Source organism: Schistocerca gregaria, chromosome 1 (assembly GCF_023897955.1).
Source record: "Schistocerca gregaria isolate iqSchGreg1 chromosome 1, iqSchGreg1.2, whole genome shotgun sequence".
Lineage (NCBI taxonomy): Eukaryota > Metazoa > Arthropoda > Insecta > Orthoptera > Acrididae > Schistocerca > Schistocerca gregaria.
The window spans coordinates 941,432,253-941,455,570 of record NC_064920.1 but is presented as its reverse complement, the minus strand read 5'-3'; the positions used below and the strand labels follow the sequence as shown (position 1 = coordinate 941,455,570).

The 23,318-nt window shown below is 42.8% G+C and overlaps 1 protein-coding gene across 2 annotated transcripts in view; it reads right to left on the bottom strand.

The window, feature by feature from the left end:
* LOC126275560 (LIM/homeobox protein Awh) overlaps positions 1-23,318 on the bottom strand; it is a 294,771-nt gene that overhangs the window by 54,477 nt on the left and 216,976 nt on the right. For both annotated transcript variants that reach the window (XM_049977208.1, XM_049977207.1), the window contains exon 3: positions 11,062-11,279. In XM_049977208.1, the coding sequence (XP_049833165.1) occupies positions 11,062-11,279 (218 nt within the window). The remainder of the gene's footprint in view (positions 1-11,061; positions 11,280-23,318) is intronic.

Genomic DNA, 23,318 nt, shown 5'->3' with positions numbered 1-23,318 from the left:
ATCCCTTTCAGCAGATCCTGTAATTCTTCATTTCCACTGAGGCTAGCAATGTCATTAGTGAATCTTATCACTGATAACCTTTCACCTTGAATTTTAATCCCACTTTTGAACCTTTCTTTTATTTTCGTCGTTGTTTCTTCGATGTGCAGACTGAAGAGTAGGGGCGAAAGACTAGATCCCCGTCTTAGAATCGGCCTGTGTGACCGATCGGTTCTAGCCACTTCAGTCTGGAACCGCGCGACCTCTGCGGTCGCAGGTTCGAATCCTGCTTCGGTATGGATGTATGTGATGTCCTTAGGTTAGTTAGGTTTAAGTAGTTCTAAGTTCTAGGGGACTGATGACCTCCGATGTTAAGTACCATAGTGCTCAGAGCCATTTGAACCAACCTGTCTTACAACCTTTTTGATCCGAACACTTCGTTCTTGGTCGTCGGCACTTTGCTCTTTGCTCTAGTATGTATCGGATATTAACTGTCAACCCTATAACTTACTCTTATATTTTTCTCTGAATTTCTGATATCTTGCACCATTTGGTATCGTCGAACGCTTTATCCAGGTGGACAAATTCTATGAACGTGTCTTTGATTTTTTTTTAGTTTTATGGATCACAGTACTTTAATTAGTTAGGTGCAGCTAGTCAACGTGTTAAATCCACGTGTTTAGCAGATGGCACTACAAAGAAATAGGACGGCAGATTACGTTAAGGCGGTGGGGTGGATGTGCAGAGGAGGGGCGACACTGGCGCCAGAGGCCAGTAGCGCGGAGCAGAGCAGGTGTCGTGTTTGAGGCGGGCTGAGCCAACATTTGGCGCGGCGCGCTGTTTGATCTGGCGCCGGCTCGCGGACACACACACACACACACACACACACACACACACACACACTGCACCTAGGTGCGTAATTGTTGGTGCGGTCCGGCCGCAGGGTGCTGCAGAGCGGTCTGCCCGTGTCTACGTGTCATCACCGGACACAGGACCCTCCTGCGAGGCAAAGCGGTCTGTGTTACACGTGCCACACGTGCAGTGCACTTATTTGTGTGTGGAAGAGCGTCAACTATGGGGACAGTGACGTCACACTATGCTGTGCTATGATCAGAGATCAACCGTATGGAGTCCGAAAAAACTGATTTAATAATCCGATGCTGCGGTATTGTAAACATGCCAGTTGCAGCTCCATGATGCCAGGTAGCATAGCTGCCTCCTGAAGCACAAACCGCAGATTGAGCTCTACAATGGACATGGGGTGTGTTTAAAAGATGCCAGTGATCAAACGTAAATAACTGCTAATGCGAAAATACGAGTGATAACTAAAAATGAACTGGTTTAAAATGAGATCATGGAATTTAGGCGACCTTTATCTGGATATCAGGGCACCAAGGCATCTAAAAACTGAGCAAGCAGGCTATCGTACGATCATAGGATTATTATGTAGTAGTATCATTTAAGAACAAAGTAGCGTTTTTCAACTTTTATTTATTCTGTTTGTCTCAGCAACCTAAAATAACTGTATTTGCAACCAGTTAAAGGTTCTCTTAAGTTGCGAGCAACTCTAAACTCAGGTATGCCTATATATTAACCGACATCAGACACAGATGAGATGTGCAATGGAAGAAACTTGATGGTCTTTGTATATCCGAAATAAAAGCTGCAGCTGATCCCATACCATTCCAGGATCTAAACCGGTACTTCACTTTAGCTACAACCACAACTGAATCGCAAACCAATCAGAGACTAATTGATTAATTCCAGGACGTAAACGATGTTAGCCGCGAAAAATTCTGACTTAAACGTGTTACTGGAAATACTACCAAAAATCCAACATACCTATCAGATCAGCATTTACTAGACATGCTGGTACCACAGTTCGAATGATGAAGCTTATTACTGGCACACTACTGAGTACAGTAAATGATATCTTCAATCACTCCTTGACAACAAGTGTGTTCCCTGAGACCTGGAAACATGGACTTATCCAGCCACTGCAAAAAAAAAGGACGTTGCCACTGCTCACTGCAGTCACCAATCTACACTGGTGCGCCAAAACACAAACATCATCTGGTTAACAAAGCGTTGCTCCACTTTTGGAACGAAACATTGGTGGTTCTAGGTAGCTTTGTGGTAAATAAGTCACATAGTTTCGGCAGCTGGCGCGTAATATTGTCAGTACTCTGTCATAGTTCACTTAGTTGCTTTCCTTAGGCTTACTGTTCTGAATAAAACGCCGAATGAGTGGTTCCAAGACGCCGCCTAGCTTAAAGCTCCTTTACGGTCTGAGTAGAGAAATAGCAATGATACTCGATTACTCGATCTTTTGCAGCTTCTATCTGCTTCGTACATCATGCTCGTCAATAACACAGCGTATAGTGCTGTATTATTGTGAGAACTGGCTGCCACAATCGGAGTTTTGTGGTAGTTCTGTTAGCTTTACAGGGGATGATTATCAACTGCGATCTTGCTACAGTTTCTAGGCAGAAATGTTTCAGTAGTAGCTATCGAATCTAGATCGGCTTCATTGCGTTCTGCAAATTAGCTTTGTGTGGGAGACCTCACCAGGACGACCGACGTCTTCATGGAAAACTAATAGACTGGAAGTTAGACTTATACGACTTGCACTCGTAAATGACATCTAATGCTGAGGACGGCACCCCCATACAAACAGCAGTTTCGTGAGGTAACATCTTGGTTCTGTTTTTATTGTTTATGGGTCCCCATGTATGTGTAACACTATTATTGTTTTGAACCAGAGGAAGTATATAATCCTAGATATTGTTCAAGTGGTTTTCGTGAAGACTTGTATGAAAATAAGTCACAAAGGTCGAGGTAATTTCAAATTGTTACAGGGAGCACAAATGAGAATCATAGTTTTTAGGAGAGAAATAACGATGTCTATTACTCTCTTGACGATCTTTCTAAAATGAGGTAGCCGGTTGGCAGTCGGACTGCAACGGCTATTCTGATTATGCTGTTTCCTCCAAAGCACTGACATGTCAGTATTATACCAGTGAAAGAACTGCATTCGGTTTTGGATTAAACAAAATGAAATTACCAAAGAGAGAAAGACCTTGTGTGTAACTGATCAGGTAGTTAAAAACAACTGACAAAATGCAGTGTATAGAACCAGTTTTGGTGTGCATCATTGGTTGGGTACTCACGTGAACGGGCAAGGAATTACAAGTTTGTGCTACATTAGAAATCAGCGCCTAAACAAATCCTAAAGGAGAGATTTTAGAATGTCATCCCTTTACGATGTTGGAAAGACTCCTGGACATGTCAGTATCCATCCGCGGTCCATCTGCAAATTCACCTCAAATTATGCTGTTCTCCTGGGAAGCTGACGAGTAGTACAACTGAGATGAACAAGCGACGACGGGGAAGAGGACCGCCTGCTGCCAGTGGCACAGCATATATAGTGGAGCGCAGGAGAAGGGGAAGGGGTGAAGGTGGAGGAGGAGGAGGAGGAGAAGGAGGAAGGGGAGGAGTTTCCAGTAGCGGCGGAGAGACGGGAGACTGCGTGTTTGAGCAGCGTGGCGCGCAGGTCATCTGCAATGTAGATGGCGGCGGCGCGGACTGCAAATCAATTTCAGACGCGATTTCACGGCGGGTAAACACGGCGCGGCTGTGGCGGGGGCGGCGGCGGGGGCGGCGACGGCGCATGCGCCTCCGGCCTCTGCCGCCGCTCCGTTCCGCGCCACGTCCGATGAATAAAAGATGACGGCCGACACCCCACGGCGGCGCCTACGAGTTACACACTGCGTCTAGCCGACGCGTCGTACACGGCTACGAGGCTGCTCTTTCGTAAGGTGGCCCAGCCACTGAGGAAAACACACCAAATCACTCGGCTCCACCCTTGCATACGATAACACGGCCCGAGTCCAAAACAGACGCCACAGCACGGCAAACACACCAGTTACCTATCTTCTACTTCCTTCCACTATTGTAACAGTAGTCGTTTCCTTTGTAATTTATGGAGAACGCTAACAGTAATTTATTAGTAGCTGGTGGATTTTAGAGGAATATTTCTGCTGCAACTAGATTACTGGAGGGAAATAGGCAGATATACACTGAGGCCCAAAGTCATGAGGATGCGCTGGGCTACGAATCGGTCGATGGCTGTTATAGCCTATGTGATGCATGTGTTTCTCTACAGTTCTGACGGAAATGATTTGCTGACAGCCCACATTCAAACTCGCGGCTACTTTACTCACAGCAGGCTGTCAGTCATCCTGAATGGCTCTGCAGGGACGACGTGACACTCGTTCGTCAAATACCTGCCGACTTCCGGAGCGTCGGTTTATGAGTGTCGAAACACTGTCTACGCCATACTGAACATTTCGTCTACCGTTGACCTCGTAAACCTGAATTCTTGTGTAATCTCCGATATGGCCTTTCAGCTACAGACAACCTGCAGAAACAGCACGTTGTTGTTGTGGTCTTCAGTCCTGAGACTGGTTTGATGCAGCTCTCCGTGCTACTCTATCCCGTGCAAGCCTCTTCATCTCCCAGTACCCACTGCAGCCTACATCCTTTTGAATCTGCTTAGTGTATTCATCTCTTGGTCTCCCTCTACGATTTTTATCCTCCACGCTGCCCTCCAATACCAAATTGGTCATCCCTTCTTGCCTCAGAACATGTCCTACCAACCGGTCACTTCTTCTAGTCAAGTTGTGCCACAAACTTCTCTTCTCCCCAATCCTATTCAGTACCTCCTCATTAGTTATGTGATCTACCCATCTAATCTTCAGCATTCTACTGTAGCACCACATTTCGAAAGCTTCTATTCTCTTCTTGTCCAAACTAGTTATCGTCCATGTTTCACTTCCATACATGGCTACACTCCATACAAATACTTTCAGAAATGACTTCCTGACACTTAAATCTATACTCGATGTTAACAAATTTCTCTTCTTCAGAAACGCTTTCCTTGCCATTGCCAGTCTACATTTCATATCCTCTCTACTTCGACCATCATCAGTTATTTTGCTCCCCAAATAGGAAAACTCCTTTACTACTTTAATTGTCTCATTTCCTAATCTAATTCCCTCAGCATCACCCGACTTTATTCGACTACATTCCATTATCCTCGTTTTGCTTTTGTTGATGTTCATCTTATATCCTCCTTTCCATTGTACGCAAAGGAAAGAAAATGAACCTTCTTCAAGAGCTCGAAATTTACATCCACAGCTCCAGCTCACAGCACCGTATTCTTAGTGAACAAGTACGCTTTGGAAACAAGTCATTTCGATCCGTATGTCATGGTAATTTACAAACAAAAACTTAACTAATTGCCCCTCGCAACTAGTAATAAAAAATCCGGAAACATTAAACGCCTTACAACATAACATAATTTAATCTAAATAATTGATTTGTATAAATCGTATGACAATCCAACGTATGGAAATGGATCACTTTACACTCTCTTTCAGTTTATTTGCCTCGTATTATTTGACAACGACTATTTAACCTAGAACAATTTGCCAGTAACCACTCTATAGGGTGATTATAATTAAACTTTAGGTACTTTAGAGGGCCCCCATGAACAATGAGTGATCGTACGAGAATGAAACTTCAGGGAAACATTTTTGAGAACATGCAGAAGAGAAATAACGAATAAACAACTGAAAAAAAACGAATTCTAGCTTCCACCCGAGGAGTTAATATTTCTCAACTGCGTACTATGTTACGTTCCAGGTTACAAACGTCGTTGCACGTGTCAACTGTCAGCCTGCACCCCGCGCAAGAGATTGCTCAACTCCTGCTTTAATCATCACAGTTAGGATGTCCACTACCTCCCTCGCTATGTCCATCTTCAATCTTCAAAGTGCGTTTGAGTCCCTCTGATTAACCCTGTCCTTCAGATAACCCCCCAGCCAGAAATTACACGGGTTCAAATCTTGTGATCTTGGTGGTCACACAGTTTGGAACTATCGCCCAGTGATTCGGTTTACTCCATATGTGTTACAGAGCAACCGAATGACTGCACGAGCAATGTGAGGTGGAACTCCATGTTGCATCAAAACAGTTGAGTCCAAAGCATCTCTCTTCGTAGACCTGCGATAGCGTGTTAACGAAGCATGCTGTTACTGTGAAGTAACGTATGCCGTATGCGCTGCGTGTCCTTGGTCCGTGGGGTCCGAATTCATACTACGTCACCCTACCAGCACCGGCACCTAACGGCAAGTCAGGACACTAACACTACTAACAACGCAAATCCCGCAGGGCACAGTTCGAATACCATTCCTATAAAGTTGGGGACCTATACGGTAAATAGTTTTCCGGCTACACTCTCTGAAGTGGTGAAAATTTTATCATCACCACTCTGCATATATTATAAATTATAGTGTGATTCCACGATTAGGTAACAGTTTTCATTTTCGTAACTTGTAACATTTGCTACACTTCCGTTTATTCGATATCTCTGTACTGTTAATACCTAAATTCTTCGACCATAGCCTCTTTATTCCATTGTAAACACGTTGGGTGTTGCGAAATCAGGTCTTTTCTACAGTTATTAACATCTAAATTATCATTATTGCGTGAAAGGCGTAATACAGCAGTTTAGAGGGTGACACACTGAAGAAGGCAATTTAGAATTGAATAGTACTGAGAGCGCAGTGGAGGGTTCAAATGGCTCTGAGCACTATGGGACTTAACAAAATGGTTCAAATGGCTCTGAGCACTATGGGACTTAACATCTATGGTCATCAGTCCCCTAGAACTTAGAACTACTTAAACCTAACCAACCTAAGTTCTAGGGGACTGATGACCACAGATGTTAAGTCCCATAGTGCTCAGAGCCATTTGAACCATTAGTTACAGCTGCGCAACAAATGTTTCGTGTTCACTTTTGTCTCGGCCGATTCGGAGTTGTTCCGAGTCTTAACACAATCCTCAGATGAGTGGATCACTTCAGATCAACGTTTAATGTAGTAGTTAAGATTACAGGCCCGGGACGCAGTGTAACGATGCCAGAAAATGATGTAAGGTAAAGCGATAGTCAGAAGCCCAATAACGTCACCTAGATGTCATGCTGGTAAACTAGCAATCAATTGTGAATCGTTTATACAAATTTTGAGTGAATTAAAATTCCATCTGTACAAACTTCTTGTTATGCAACAACTGAAGCCAACTGATTTTGCAGTACACGAAGACTTTACTTGCAGAAATCAATTGATTTTGAGTGAATGTGGTTTTGTTGGTGAGCGATCAAGCTAATTTTCATTAAAATTAGACCATCAATAAGCAAAAACTGCGTTACTGGGCTCTTGAGCATCCACATCTTTTCACCAGCGCCCTTCACAGTGTTTTGTGCCCGTGGCTCTTTCGGCGTCATTGCACCGTATGTTTTCGAAGAAAATGGGGCCACAGTACTGTTAATTCGGCTCGATACATTCGTATGGGTGAAACGATGTTTAAGGCAGAACTGAGAAAAGAAAGAATCCCTTTAAAACATATTTGGTTCTAGCAGGATGGCGCTACGTAACAGACGGCGAACTCTTCAATGGCAGTTATTCGGCGCGTGTTTCCCGGAGAGATTATCACATGTTTTGGCAATGTTCTTCGGCCTCCCAGATCTAAAGACTTACCAGTGTGTGACTTTTTTGCGGAGGACCTCAAGAACTGTGTTCATAACCATAAACCTGTGAAATTTGGACCAGCTGAAGAATGCAGTCATTCAAAAAATTGCTGCCGTCCCGACAGAGCCATTGGTCCTTGTGCTGGGGGATTTGGAGAAGAAACTTGAATTGTGCATTCGAAATAATGGAATTCACCTCGACGTCATTTTTTACAAATCAGTCTGGCCTACATTAAATGACAAGTAATGAGCTTGGATTTACTGTGAAGAAGGGTACATTAATTTGAAAATTGACGGAGTATTCTTTATTTAAAAACCGTATGTGTCCCTTATGTCACCCTGTGATTAGTATGGTGACGAATGTGCATTTCCATAATCGCACACAGCCGGCCGCGGTGGCCGTGCGGTTCTAGGCGCTTCAGTCCGGAAACGCGTGACTGCTACGATCGCAGGTTCGAATCCTGCCTCGGGCATTGATGTGTGTGATGTCTTTAGGTTAGTTAGGTTTAAGTAGTTCTAAGTTCTAGGGGACTGATGACCTCAGGTGTTGAGTCCCATAGTGCTCAGAGCCATAATCGCACCAATGTGTTGTTCCGCAATCCTGTAACAATTTCCATTTTCGTAATTTGTAATATCTTCTACACTTCCGTGTGTGTAACACCTCTGCACTTCTGCGATCTGAGTTATCCGACCATAAACACTGTATTCCAATGTAAACACGTAGGAGTTGCGAGTTCTTGTTGTATTTACAATTGTCATAATCTGAAGTGCCATTACTATTTCAATGGCGTAATACTGCAGTTCAGATACTTACTATGGAGACATATGTGCAGTTATAGTGTGAATATCCAAATGTGTTTGTAACAAAATGTGAGTTTACGAATGGATACTCCACCTATAATTATACAAGCGCATTAATATTTTCAACACATGTCACTTTGCCAATTCCAATTATTTCACTTGTGTATTTAGTCAACCTCACGTAATTTGCCTTTTATTCAAACAGTGAACTGCATCAGTAAATGTGGAAAAATAAAAATGAATGTATGGTCACCTGGGCATGACACCGAAAACATTCGTGTCTTGAAACAATCGCCTCCAATTGTGACTGGTAGCGGATCAATGCAGCTGGCAGTGATTATGATCTCACGTTCTGAAGTCTGCTAACTCACGACCAACATCATTTTTCCCTACGCCCCGTCTCGTAACACACTGCTCAGACGTGTGTACACTCGTGTCATATGACACATACAGCCACTATATAATTCGGTTCACTCATTCGTCGTTCAAAAACGAAGATGTTAACTCGCCTTAAAACGTTGATTCCACATAGAAAATAACGTTTATTGAAGCTACAACATACAGGGTGTAAAAAAAAACCAGCATGCATAAAATTTTTGAGTGTTCAGAAAAGATAAAAAGAAATATTGCTGTGTTTGTCGCTAGTGATGTTTAGAGATGTGTTCAAACTGCTGCGTGATGAATATTGTTCTAGAGGAGTTGCTGACCTATGGGTTTCTTCTTGCGGAGGGGAGACGAAGCGTTTGGAGTACAAGACATTTATACGCACTCCAGAAAAGCTCGTTGCCCGTTTGGCTGAAGATGCGGCCATTATTCGTGAAACCTCTGTTTGTTTTGAGAGTGTTAGACAATCATAAGCACGCAGAAGCCAGTTGTGCATTAATGTAACCGGATGACATTTTCAGCAGCATGTCTAAAACAATATTCATACCTCGGAACAGTGTCTCTGAACATCACTAGCGTCAAATCCCTCATAGATCCCTAACAAGGAAATGGTGCACTTGCGACTTTTTGTTGCATAAAAATTCATTTCTTGTTATCTCCTTTAAACACTCTAAAATTTGTATATGCAGTTCTTTTACACCTTGTATTACAGCACAAGAAGAAGCATAATAGAAACAGAGGAATGAGAGTTTTCTTCTTGTACTGGTCATTTCAGCAGCAGCAATATAGTTGCTCATCACCCGAGTTATGTTAAAATATCTGCAAGTATTGTTTTTTTTCAGTTCATTGTTGCTTCCGACTGAAGACTGGTTTGATGGAGCTCTCCACGTTAGCCTGTCCTGTACAAGCTGCCTCTTCACCTCCGCATAAGTACCGCTACCTACATCCATTTGAGCCTGCTTATTGCATTCAAGTCTTAGTCTCCCTTCACAATTTTACCTACCTCTTCCCCCCCCCCCCCCCCCCACCGGGCCACCACACTTCCCTCCATTACCAAATTGACAATCAACCGATGTTTTGTTTTAGACAAGTTGGGCCATAAATTTCTTTTTACCCCATTTATGGAGGATTTATAGATTTGTTATTCAATTACCCATTTAATCTTCAGCATTCTTCTGTACCATCACATTTCAAAAGCTTCTGTTCTCTTCTTACCTGAACTGTTTATAGTTCACGTTTCACTTTTGTACAAGGCTACACTCGTGATAAATACCTACAGGAAATTATTAACATTTAGATTTACATTATATGGTAACCAATTCATATTTCTCAGAAACTCTTTCCTTGCCATTGCCAATCAGAATTTTATATCGTCTATAATTCCGCCAGTCAATAGTGTTTTGCCACATGCGGCAAGTATTTTGAGGAGAGCTCTCAGTAGATGTTAGCGTGATAGGGAGGAAGGAATTATGGAAGGATGAAGAGAATAGGGTAGCAGAGGTAAATGGGACGGTATGTCTGCGAATAGAGTGAGGGTGAGGGGGGGGGGGCATGACGTTGGGCTGGGGGATGAATAAATGGAGGCTGGAGCACAAATGAGCGAGATTGGATCAAGAGAATGGGAGAGGTGTTGGAGTCATGACCACAACTGATAGAATCGGTAGAAGTCAGGTTCTGTGCCACGAAGTCTGTTGAAGCTGCCTTGGAGGATACGGAGGGTATGGAGCTGGAGAGAAGATAGAACGTGTTGGTGTAGACGCGGCAAAAGCCCAGGAGTAGAAGGATTTGATAGACAGCTAGAATCTGATATTAGAGATCGTGGAGATAAACGAAGAATTTGGGGACTCGAGGGAATTTTATCACTTGACAGAGGATACGCGAAAGAGAGGGAAGACTGATTCGGAAGGCGAAGCGGGTTGCAATGAATGAGATACTTTGGTGTGTTGAAAGTAAAATCTTCTAGCTTGTCAGGACGCGGCATGTTCCTATTCCGTTTCTTCGAAGCTACCAACCTTGGGACCCTTTGCTGGGATCTCTTTCGGGATCTCCTGATTTTCACAGTTAGCTGAACACTGTCCAGTTTTCAGCTAACTCTTATTACCAGAAAATCCCGGAAAAAGATCTCGAAATGTCGGTTGTGTAGAAGAAATTGAAGAGAAAGATGAAGCGACCTAGCAACCTAGAAGATAAGACCTTCAGTGACAATGGTCACGAAAACCTGCAGAAGTACGTATTCTAGTGTGGTGTCGTAGGGAGCTGTTTGGAGAAAACACGACGAGGTTTTGAGAGTGAGATGGCGGACGTACCGTCAGAGGAGGTGCTGCCGCCGTCGAGAGTCTCGAGGTAGTGCGTCTTGCAGAGGACGCGGTCCTCGTGCAGCGCGAACTCCTCGCCCGTGGAGAGCTGCCGCTTGCAGGCGTCGCACGCGAAGCACGCCAGGTGGTAGACGTGCGCGCGCGCCTTGCGCACCCAGTCGCTCGCCGAGATGCCGCGGCAGCACTTGGCGCACTTCGCCCCGAAGCTCCTGCAACACGCCGCGCACAAGAAGCAGCCTGCGCGTTGCTTGCATTGCTACTTAATTACCACTGTACACTCGCCATCATTGTTTTCCTTCTTCTGGACTTAAATGACGCAGTAAATGTTAGGATTACGGGAAATGTTGCTAGCACTGGTGTGGGGAGAAACACAGTTGAATGTGTGAGAAACACTGGGAGCCAACACTTTCATTTCGTTTGTTTGTTTGTTTGTTTTGCGCGTTATTAGAACCGCACACCTTTCAGTGTTAGTCGCTAATGTACTGGGTGATCAAAAAGTCAGTATATATTTGAAAACGTAATTAACCACGGAATAATGTAGATAGAGAGGTAAAAATTGACAAGGTCACAAGATGTCCGACAGATGGCGCTGGACAGCGAAACTGCTACCGTGGCGGGTGAGAGGTACGCCAATATGTTACAGAATCGCATCGTCCCCAGCCTGGCTGATAAACACTTGCTGGAACGTACGATGTTTTTGCAGGATGGCGCTCCACCCCATATTGCTAGACACGTGAAAGATCTCTTGCGCGCGTCGTTTGGTGATGATCGTGTGCTCAGCCGCCACTTTCGTCATGCTTGGCCTCCCAGGTCCCCAGACCTCAGTATGTGCGATTATTGGCTTTGGGGTTACCTGAAGTCGCAAGTGTATCGTGATCGACCGACATCTCTAGGGATGCTGAAAGACAACATCCGACGCCAATGCCTCACCATAACTCCGGACATGCTTTACAGTTCTCTTCACAACATTATTCCTCTCCTACAGCTATTGTTGAGGTATGATTGTGGGCATATTGAGCATTTCCTGTAAAGAACATCATCTTTGCTTTGTCTTACTTTGTTATGCTAATTATTGCTATTCTGATCAGATGAAGCGCCATCTATCGGCCATTTTTTGAACTTTTGTATTTTTTTTTTTTTAGTTCTAATAAAACCCCATGTTATTCCAAGCATGTGTATCAATTTCTATCTCTCTGTCTACATTATTCCGTGATTTATTCAGTTTTCAAATTTATACTGACTTTTTGATCACCCGGTATTTTATATCCTCACAAAATATAAATTGCATTTTGTAAATAATAAAAATTAGTTGATCGAGTAACTTGTGCCCTTTGATGTACCCAAAGCAAGTGCTTTTGATTCAAGGGCAGTTTACATGCGCAAACATAAGAAATCTGTATAATTATCGTTGTTCTTTGTACTCAATAGAACGCTCTTCATCATGATCAAAGGCAGCAGTTTTCTGCTATTATCCATAACTGCGACAGTTGTTTATAAATAACAAACACGTTTTATATGTGCTCGACGAAGTAATGAAGCGATGTTTGACGTATTTTTGTTTCGCGGTGTTCTTTCAATATTACCCTCTTTTTTTACGAAATTTCTTTTTCTACTGCTACAAGTCTGTATAGGTTTTTTTTATCTGTACTACACCATCCCTCCGTTTCATGCAACAAATCAACAATTTTCGAATAAAAGCTGAATTAAACATTGACAATTTCAATTTTGCTACAAATATTGCTAATTTTTAAGTAACAAACAAGAAGATAATAATGCAGAACGAAAATGTTCCATAGATTATGCAGCTCTGTATGCATCCTCACTGAATTTCTACATGGTTCACCGTTTCCGGTTTCTAGGGGAGTTTGGTAAGATACTGATAGCACACGCAGACATCAAACTGAGGAATGCCCAGTAGCTATGCAACACACCTAACGTACAGCTACCACGGTTACGATGTTAACTGACCAAGGCTACTAGAAAAACCACTGTAGTGTACACTTACACTACGGTAGCCTAATCGGTACAAGTACCGACGTGCACCTGAAATTAGAATACTTTCTAAAAGGTAGGATAATGTGACAGCGTAGGCTTTTCTGGTGAAACGATCGTGATATTCCTGTCCGATCTGTCGTCGGCTTCTGAAATCAAAATGACGTAATGCTTTTGCGGTCCATCCGTTCGTCGTCTTTACATGAGACACCTTGGCTGAGATCAGTTGGCGAGACAGAGAAAAGTGGAGAGATGCACCGTAAAAATGTAATATCAATTTGATTTTAGGATTCGGCACTCAGCTCAATAAGGATGCCAAGATCAATGATGATGAGCTGACCAAGATTTGAAAGAAAACAATAAAAGTTACTGCTCAGGTTTAGTACTAACTGAAGACCGTCCCGGTGATTAACTGGAAATATCAGAAAAATCACTTGAAGATCAGATGAGGATGAGAAGGCCCAACTAAAACTTTAAGCTGAAGCTGTTCTTCCGTTTTAAGAAGATATGCGATTCATTCTCACGTTCACCTGAAACGGAAGCCTCTACCAAGTCTCTGTTCGTCCAAATACTTCGTCACAATTTGAAGGTCAGTTTTCTTTTCCCAGTAGCGTTTCAATAACACAAGAACACTATTGGTGGACGTCATACACTTTCTCTTCATTTTGCGATAAATAATTTCGGCGGTAGGTATGTGGACAGCGTGTTACCCTTGTTGCTGTTATAAGCTTGAAAATATCTGCAGTCCGTGTCATAACGACGCGCACAGTTCCCATGTTCATAGGTTGCTGTCTACCGACGAAGAAAAAAGCGACGCTGCTCTGCTTTGCTGTTTCAGCTTAGATTCACTTCATTAAATCTTTTGTATGTTCACTAAAAACAGTCTTCATAAATATGTAAATTATAAAGCCTTTTAACACTAATCGTACATGAGAAAATGTCTGGCGCATTATTGCGCATTGGATCGTAAGAACTCGAAAAGCCACTAAAATACTAAACGAGCAAGGCGTTTTCAACGGAAAAATCTTGATTTTCTTTGTCTTCACGTTCACTACAATGTTAATCAAAGGAAACAGTGTCTTCGTATGTTTACAAACTGTTGACGCTTGAATTATAAGAGTGTCAATTGTCGTACTTATTCAGAGGGTGTCGAGATCGCTGTAGAAGTTCTACTGATAAATCATATCCAGGCTGGCTGGCCCTTCGGCACCCGTTGTTACTCTGACTGCAAATAATCAAAGAGTTGCGGTGGGAGATGCGACCCAAAGTCCAGAAAAAGCCCGCTGCTTTTTCAAAGTAAAACAACTCGATTGTTTTGTCCAAATAGCTGCACTCCTGAGTACTTAGTCCTCATTCCACAGAACTAGAAACACCTTATGGAAATAGATTGTTTGCGTTAACTGTCAACCTAGGTATAAAACTATTCTTTGCCGAAGTGTGATTTTTGTGAAACTGACTATTTATAAATGCGATTCTATCTTTGATTACACAAGATATTAAACCTTTCGCTAGAGACAGCGAATAGCTGTGTGGTTGTCACAATACTGTCTTCAGAGACGGTTCTGCTAGACAGTCAAAGTTTGAACGATCAGTTGACCAAATCAATAATAGATTTTAGACATTTTTCCTCCTTACGGTGACCAGCCCCAAGTTTTTAAATTTCCGTCTCTCTTTTCGGCAGAATGCTGTACTGTACTACAGAACTAAATTGTTTCATAAACGGAGAACGATGGGCTGTGGACCAAATGTCTCGTACCTATGCATGCGTATTAACTGCAGAGCTTCTCCTGTTCGGAGCTATCTGACGTGGATTCCGTTGACAGCGCTGAAGCGAGACCTTCAAATCACCGTGAGGTGCTGGTTGTCTCTGCTCTCTCTGGGGAGAGTGAGTTTAACTGCTGACATATCGGGCTAGGGTGGAGCCTGCTGGCGGGGGTTACTATTATTTACTATTATCTGATGCCCAATAATAAACCAGACACCTTCTCTTGTAGTGTTACAAAGCCTAAATATTGAAGGATTTATTACAGACCGCTTCAGTAAGCATCCAAAGGATTAAATGAGGCGCAACTAATCTGACGCATCAGAGCATAACAGTATACTGATCGGCAGTAGACCAGCAGGATTTGTGCAGTAATAATTTTTCTCATCATTAGGACACGCTCTACAGATGTTTTCAAGTTCGGAGGGGCAACGAGGATGTTATGTGCTGTCCATACACTCGCCGCCAAACCTACGCATTTATTCCGAAATGAGGAGGAAGTGTGTTTAATTCAGCGGTAAGGCCTGTGGGTTACTAAAACGCTAGTGGGAATTAAAAGCCATTCATCAAATTGTGACGAAGGATTTGGGCGAAAGGAGAGGTTGCGTAGGCCTCGTCCCACACAACAGGCAAGCACTGATACACACTCCGCTATGATGCACATTTTTAAGAATGAAGAGACACATTAACTCAAATTTCTTACACGGTTATAAAATGTTAATATTTATTTGTTTCCTATTCTGGGTGACAGTCGAGTTTTTTGACGAGTTGATTGGCATTTAAAATATCTGCAATGGAATCTTACCGTTAGTAGCAGAACAAGCCAGAGTTTTGTTAATTGTCAAAAACTTGTGATGTGCAGACTGTTTTCGATCAGATCAGAAAAGAAACTAACGAATAAAGTAGTAGGGTAGAAATAAAATAATCTGAATCTTTACTTATTGTTGGAACTTCCTGATGACAGGAAGCCGACGTGGATCCCATTCAGCCGATTTAACCATTAAAAGGTCCCTTAGATTTATGCGATCTGCAGGGCACCATATGTATAAAATATTCTTAATATTATTTTTCGCTCACAAGAAAGCACCAGAGGCGCTTTCCGCCAGAATAACAGCCCTAAAGTACCAGTTACTAATTTGTGTCCGTTATCGAATGGGTAAAAGTTTCGTTCTCTTGACTTCTGTGTACCAACAGATCGCTTGTTGATAGTTAGTTCAGAAAGATAAACTGACACATTGGACGCAGATCGTATGCTATGGATTAACATGAGGATGTATGCCAAGAAAAGTATATGCATATCCCTAGTTTTGGTACTTTCTGTTTCTAGATTTAGCAGAACTACCAATGAAAGGAGACTCCGCAGGAACATGCAGGAAATGTAACACACAGTAGCGCACTTTTGATTGCAGTTTTGACACACCGTACACAGATTGTGTTTTCATTATAACAGAGTTAACAGGAACTGATAGAGAATTTAATACACCTATCTTCACAGCTGTTATTGACTATGGAAAACATTTGACAAGATAAAATGAGCCAAATTATTTCAAGTCTTACTTGGACATCGGTCTCTTGCAACACTTCGTTCGATTAGTACAAAGTATATATGACAGAACATATATACAAATTTTAAATGGAATGACGCAGAAAAATAACGCACGAACTTAGAAAATGGTATCTTCGATGACAAACTCTTTTTAATTCGTATATTTTTTTTTGTGGTAAGGTCTTATGGGACCAAACTGCAGAGGCCATCGGTCCCTAAGCTTACACACCACTTAATGTAACTTAAGCTAACTTAGGCTATGGACAACACACAAACCCATGCCCGAGGGAGGACTCTAACCTCCGACAGGGGGAGTCGCACGGACCGTGATAAGGCACCATATGCTGGCGACATCATAAATAACATGCAAAAATTATTTCAGAGACATTTTAAAATATATAAATCTACTTAATCTGTTTGCAGAGGATAAAATGATTTTAACTGGAAGAAAAGATGATATACAAAGTGAGCGCTATCTGATAGAGAAAGCAGTCGATAACTGCAATTTAAAAACCTCCACATAAAAAAGTCACAGTGCTTAGAGAAAGCGAACGAGGTAGGACTAAAATAGTAATTAATTGCAAAGTAAAAGAGCAAGGTAAGAAATTCCCGTATCTTGGGTGTGACATTAATTACATTTCAAATGATGATGTGAGTTACATGAAGACTAGTATCCCTGTGGTACAATGAAATAGCAGTTTCAAAAATAGCGAAAGAGATAACATAGCATAAAATATATAAAGTAGCGTTAGTAATACTGTTAAATCATAAACGTTTCCAATCCCGCGCGTCTGACCAAGGTTTTACATGGTTGTAAGGCAAAGGTCGCAATTGGTGATCCTCTCCATTTATGACCAATTGAGAAACCCTTTGCTTCATTGCATATTCGCATGGTAACAGGCGGAATAGAACCACGACTCGGTTTTGGGATGGACCTCTACATCTTGGAGCTGAGAATAAAAATGGCGTTGCATGAACTTGAATGTTGGACACTTAATAAACGATAGATCAAATTGATATTAACTGCAGAGATGAGATTTATGAGAACAGTGGGTGGTTATACATTACTCGAAAGGGGAACCAGATGAAAAAATTAGGCAGTAATAAAATATACAGAGTGTCCCAGAAAGTGTTTTAATGTGTTATAGTATCCAAACTAATTAAGATACACCATGTCTGGCTTGTGTAACGCATTACCTTACAAAGTTCTTATGCCATTCAAAGAATTTCAACGTGTGCGCCTTTCATGGCATGCAGAACATCCAATATGTATTTAAGCGCCGGCCCCTGCTGCCAAGCGGTTCTAGGCGCCTCAGTCCGGAACCGCGCTGCTGCTACGGTCGCAGGTTCGAATCCCGCCTCGAGCAAGGATGTGTGTGATGTCCTTAGGTTAGTTAGGTTTAAGTAGTTCTAAGTCTAGGCGACTGTTGACATCAGATGTTAAATCCCATATTGCTTGCGCCATTTGAACCATTTTTTGTATTTAAGCTCCATCCATATTCAGCGAAACATATTCGAGTCAAACGTGGCACAGGTTGACAAGCATTTGGTAGACTCTGTCCTTGACATACCACCACAGAAAGAGGTCCATCGATGTAATATTATGTGACGTAGGAGGCCAGAGAGTTGGACCACTCCTGCCAATCCAGCGATCTGGAAATACACGGCTAGAACATCTCGCACATTCTGAGAGCAATATGGCAGTGCACCATAGTACTGGAAAAAAGACCGTGTTTCGCGGTAAGTCAGTTGTGATAACGCAAACAGCCTCAGAATATCAAGGTAGTTACTAGAATTAATTCATCTCTGAGAGGAAAAAGTGGCCCCACAATGCGAACAACCATCAAATACCACTACACATTCTCTTTCTGGTTGCCACATATCTCTTTCAACTCGGTATGCGGTTTGATTGTGCTCCAGATTTGAAAATTGTGTTTGTCTACCTTATCACACGCGTGATCAGGAAATTCTAGGTTGTTTAAAACAATTCCATCCTCCTCTATGCAGTGAAGAAGTCCACATCGGACTGCATACATTGTAGCATGTCGTTTGGTCTCAATGCAGGCAACAGCTGCAGTCGGTATGAATACATCTGTAAACGTTTCAGAAGACCCAGTCGCGCGATCGCCCTAAGGACTTGCAGCTCTTGCGACACCCTCCGAACAGACGTATGTGGTGAACGTTGAGAAACCAACCGTATCTACTCTGTGTCGCGTTCACTTGTTCCAGGTCGTCCAGTGTGATGCTTCCCATCAGTGCTTCGTATCTGCCTAACAGCTCACGTACACAAGCTGGTGACAAGAATAATATGCAGAAAAATGGTAATAAAATTGAGGATATGTTAGATGATAATCAGGTTGGCTTTAGAAAAGGTAAAGACACCATCGAGGCAGTTCTGACTTTGAAGTAGATAATGGAAGCAAGACTGAAGGAAAATCAAGACACGTTCATAGGATTTGTCAAGCTAGAAAAAGCGTTAGACATTGTCAAATGGTGTAAGATGTTCGAAATAAGTAGAAAAACATGTGTAAACTATGGTGGAAGACGGGTGACATTCAATACCTGTAAGAACGAGGAGGGAACAATAAGAGTGGAAGACAGAATGGAGTCTACGGATAAAAATGATGTAAGACAAGGGTGTAGTCTTTCTCCCCTACTGCTCAATCCATACGTCGAAGAAGCAATGACTAATATAAAAGAAAGTTTCAAGAGTGGGATGAAAATTCAGGATGAAAGGATATCAATTTAAGATTCTCTGATGACATTGCTGTTGTCAGTGAAAGTGAAGAATTATTACGCGGTTTGTTGAAAGAACTGAACAATCTAATGAGTGCAAAATATGAACTGAGACTAAATCGCAGAAAGACGAGAGTAATGAGAAGGAGCAGAAATGAGAACAGCGAGAAACTGAACAGCATAATAGGTAATCACGAAGTAGATGAATTCTGCTACTAAGGTAGCAAAATAACCCGTGACGGACGGACCAAGGATGATATGAAACGTAGAGCACTGGCAAAAGGGTATTCCTGGCCAAGAGAAGTCTTTTAGTATCAGACATAGGTCTTAATTTGAGGAATGAATTCCTGAAAATGTACGTCAGCAGCACAGCATTGTATGCTAGTGGGAAATGGACTGTGAGAAAACCGGAACGGAAGAGAATCAAAGCATTTGAGATGTGGTGCTACAGAAGAATATTGAAAGTTATGTAGACTGATAAGGTAAGTAATGATGAGGTTCTTCGTAGCATCGGTGAGGAAAGAAATATATGGAAAACACTGACAAGAAGGAGGGACAGGATGATAGGACATCTGTTAAGACATCAGGTAATAACGTCCATGGTACAAGAGGTAGCTGTAGAGGATAAAAACTTGTGAGAAAGACAGAGACTGGGATACACCCAGAAAATAATTGAGGGCGTGCGTTGTAAGTGCTGCTCTTCGAAATGAAAAGGTTGGGAGAGGAGAAACAAAATGTGGCTTATCGACGTCTGCGAGGATGAGTGTTTCTTGTACCGTGTTTGAAATCGCTTTGGACTTGCGTGTCCGATTTGGTTTGAATAAATCAATCCACACACTGAGTCTTTTCTTGAACCTTTGCGATTACGCTTCATTCACGACAAGCTGGAACACGCACGAACAAAACTTCGTGTGTTTGACCGTCGCGTAAGCCAAACATGATGGGAATGTCTGCATTAGTTTTTATTGTACAAGACATTGAAGTTGTGGCGTACCTTTTTAGATGCCCTATATTTAATATGAATGTATACACATGATTTGGGGACAAGTGGAAACAGTGTGTAACTAGAATGGAACACACCAGATCACCGAAGTCGCTGTTGAAGTATAAGTCAAACAAGGGAGAAGGGTGACGGTTGGCCAAAGAAAAGATAGACAGATCAAAATATTTGATTTTTTTCTGTTTGCCCATCCTTCTGATTTCCGTGACTCAATTCACCATCTTCAGGCCTTAACTGACACTAAGGAAGTGAACTCCAGTCGTATACACGAGACCATCAGTGGCCAGCATCTATGGCTGGATTCCGTAGACTATTTTAATAGCGATGTTGTGTGTGCAACCATCAACTACCAACATTAACTCAAAAATATTCAAATGTGTGTGAAATCTAATGGGATTTAACTGCTAGGGTCATCAGTCCCTAAGCTTACACACTACTTAACCTAAATTATGCTAAGGACAAACACACACACGCCCATGCTCGAGGGAGAACTCTAACCTCCGCCGGGACCAGCCGCACAGTCCATGACTGCAGCGCCTGAGACGGCTCGGCTAATCCCGGCGGCCCCAAAATTAACATCGCTCTCACTGAAGTCTACGGAAGCCAGTGCTTAGATGTTGCCCGCCGATGGGATCTTGTGTACGATTGCAGTTGACCCACTCAGCGTCAGTTAAGGCCTGAAGATAGTGTATCGAGTCATTTAAACTGGTTGCTATGTAATAAATAACGTCGTAAGGACGTCTGCAAGTGTTTCATTTCATTACGAAAATATTTGAAGGTGGAACAAACCAAAGACGGTATTCTTGATGTTGTTGTTGTTGTTGCCTTTTTTGTTGTTGATGATGGTGATGACGATGATGATTTAGATAACGAAGTAAATAATCTATCGTAAGCAATCTTAAAATAGTTGCCGGAAGTTTACTTATTCAGAAAGAGATTGCAGCGAGTTAAAAACGTAAACAAACTCTGTTAACGTTTTTAGAGTTTCAATTTGATGGCCGCTTCAAGCACGGGCGGACCGTGTGTTTACGTACGGAATCAGCCATTAAATGGAGGCTACGAAGAATCGGGCGCGGATATTGAATTGACATGAGGGTGTAGCGCAGTAACGAGCGCAGCCGCCGAGCTGTGGCGGCGGAGGGGCCGCAACCGAATTGAGCGCCAGAGAGCGCGGAGGCCGCGGAGACGGCCGGCGAGTGCGCCACGCCGGCGCTGTTTGCGCGTCTCATGCAAAGTGTTGCCCGCCGACGGCTGATCCAATTCCTCTAACGAGCACCCGCTGCGCCAAATTCAATCTCGCCGCCTAACTTGCTTACCATTTGTCTGCCGTGCTTTTGTTTTCCGTGACCAGAAAACTGCCGAGCTGCGTCTGCAGCATATCTAACGCGATTACCGACAACTTGCATCCCCCCCAGAATGGGGAAGGGGGAAGCGCGGGTTCATTAGGTCGCCGAGTGCCGTGTGTGCGCCCGCCTCGCATGTGGGACGTTGCTCGCTGGCAGCGCAGTATTCCAGAGAACGACGCATACACAGGTTGTATGAACTCGGTCGTCAGCGTCTCACGCCATCAATCACCGTGCGTGCGAATACACGAGGCATGGCCGTGTAGGGTCATTGGTAGATGGCTTGAACTCTACGGTTTGCCTTCAAGAGACATTGCCTGTAAAACACTATTTCCACCTACTCTGAAATACACGGACGGAAAAAAACCGATATAGAGTGAGGAAATTTCTGGAATATACAGAGAGGTCCAAAAAAAAAAATGTATCCACTGTTTAAAATGGCAAACTAGTTGACGGAGTTGTGTCATCTTTGGTAGTGTAATAGTTTGCAGTTCCGACAATCTCCACACATACGTTGTATTGCGTTGTTTTGTTTTGTCAGATGACAGTCGCCAGATAGTGTTTTTTACTTAGTTGCGCCTAGTTACTCTAGTAAACATGGCTGGCGCAATGTTTACATTCCATGAAAGTAAGTCAGTTCTGAAGTGGTATTTTAAGTACGAAAATATTAATTAGGTTCAACGGCAATGGCGAAACGAGTATCAAACAGAGCCACCGACACGTTTAACGATTCGTCGCATTCGAGACAAATTTGAAACCGAAGGCTGTGTTAAAGATGTACACAAACAACGATCTGGGCGACCTGTAACAGTATTAAGTGTGTTACAACAATTCACTCGCTCACCACAGAAGTCTGTGAGACAGTGTGCCCGTGAAACTGGAGTGAGTCGCTCAAGTGTTTGGCGAATTTTGAAGACAACAAAGTGGATGTGCTACAGCCCACAATTGCTACACTCAATGAACGAGGACGACCCAGATCATAGAATAGAGTACTGCTAGTGGTTTACTAACATGGTGCGCAACGATGAAGAGTTTGCAAAGATGATTGTGTGGTCTGATGAGGCACATTTCAAACTCAATGGTACAGTAAATCGCCACAATTTGCATCTACTGGGCCGCCGAAAATCCGAACGTTCATGTAGACAAAACCGTTAATTTGCCTGGAGTAAATGTGTGGTGTAGGTTGTCTTACCAGGGCTTGATTGGGCCATTCTGCTTTGACGGCACAGTTACCGGTGAGGTGTACCTTCAGAAGCTTCAGACATCCATTTTACCTGCCATCTGAGACTTGTATGGAAACGGAAGAGTTTGCTTTCAATAAGATGGTGCTCCAGCCCACTACCAAAATCGTGTTAGGGCCTATCTCGACGAAAATCTACCAGGAAGATGGATAGGCCGTAGAGGTGCTGTGGAGTATCCACCACGTTCCCCAGACCTAACTCCTCTGGGCTTTTACCTGTGGGGAACACTAAAGGACGCCGTTTATCGACAAAAGCCACGCACAGTGGATGAACTTCGAGAATCCGGCGTACATTCATGTGCAAATATCCAACTGAACACGTTGCAGTCAGTAGTTCGTGCTGCAGTTCGGCGGCATTGTTTGTGTGTGGATGTTAATGGTGACCATTTCGAACACCTACAGTGTTATCTTTAAGTTGGACTTTGAGCTACACTTTCACCAAAAATGAGACAACTCCGTCAATTAGTTTGCAAGTTATGGACTTTTAAACAGTGGATACATTTTTTGGATCCCTCTGTATTTGTCTAGGTAGCATATCCAAGCGATTAACATTGCAAGATCACAGGTTAATGTAAGCGCGAGATAAGCTATTGAAAAATGTCAAACTCTGATAATAACAGCTGTAACCA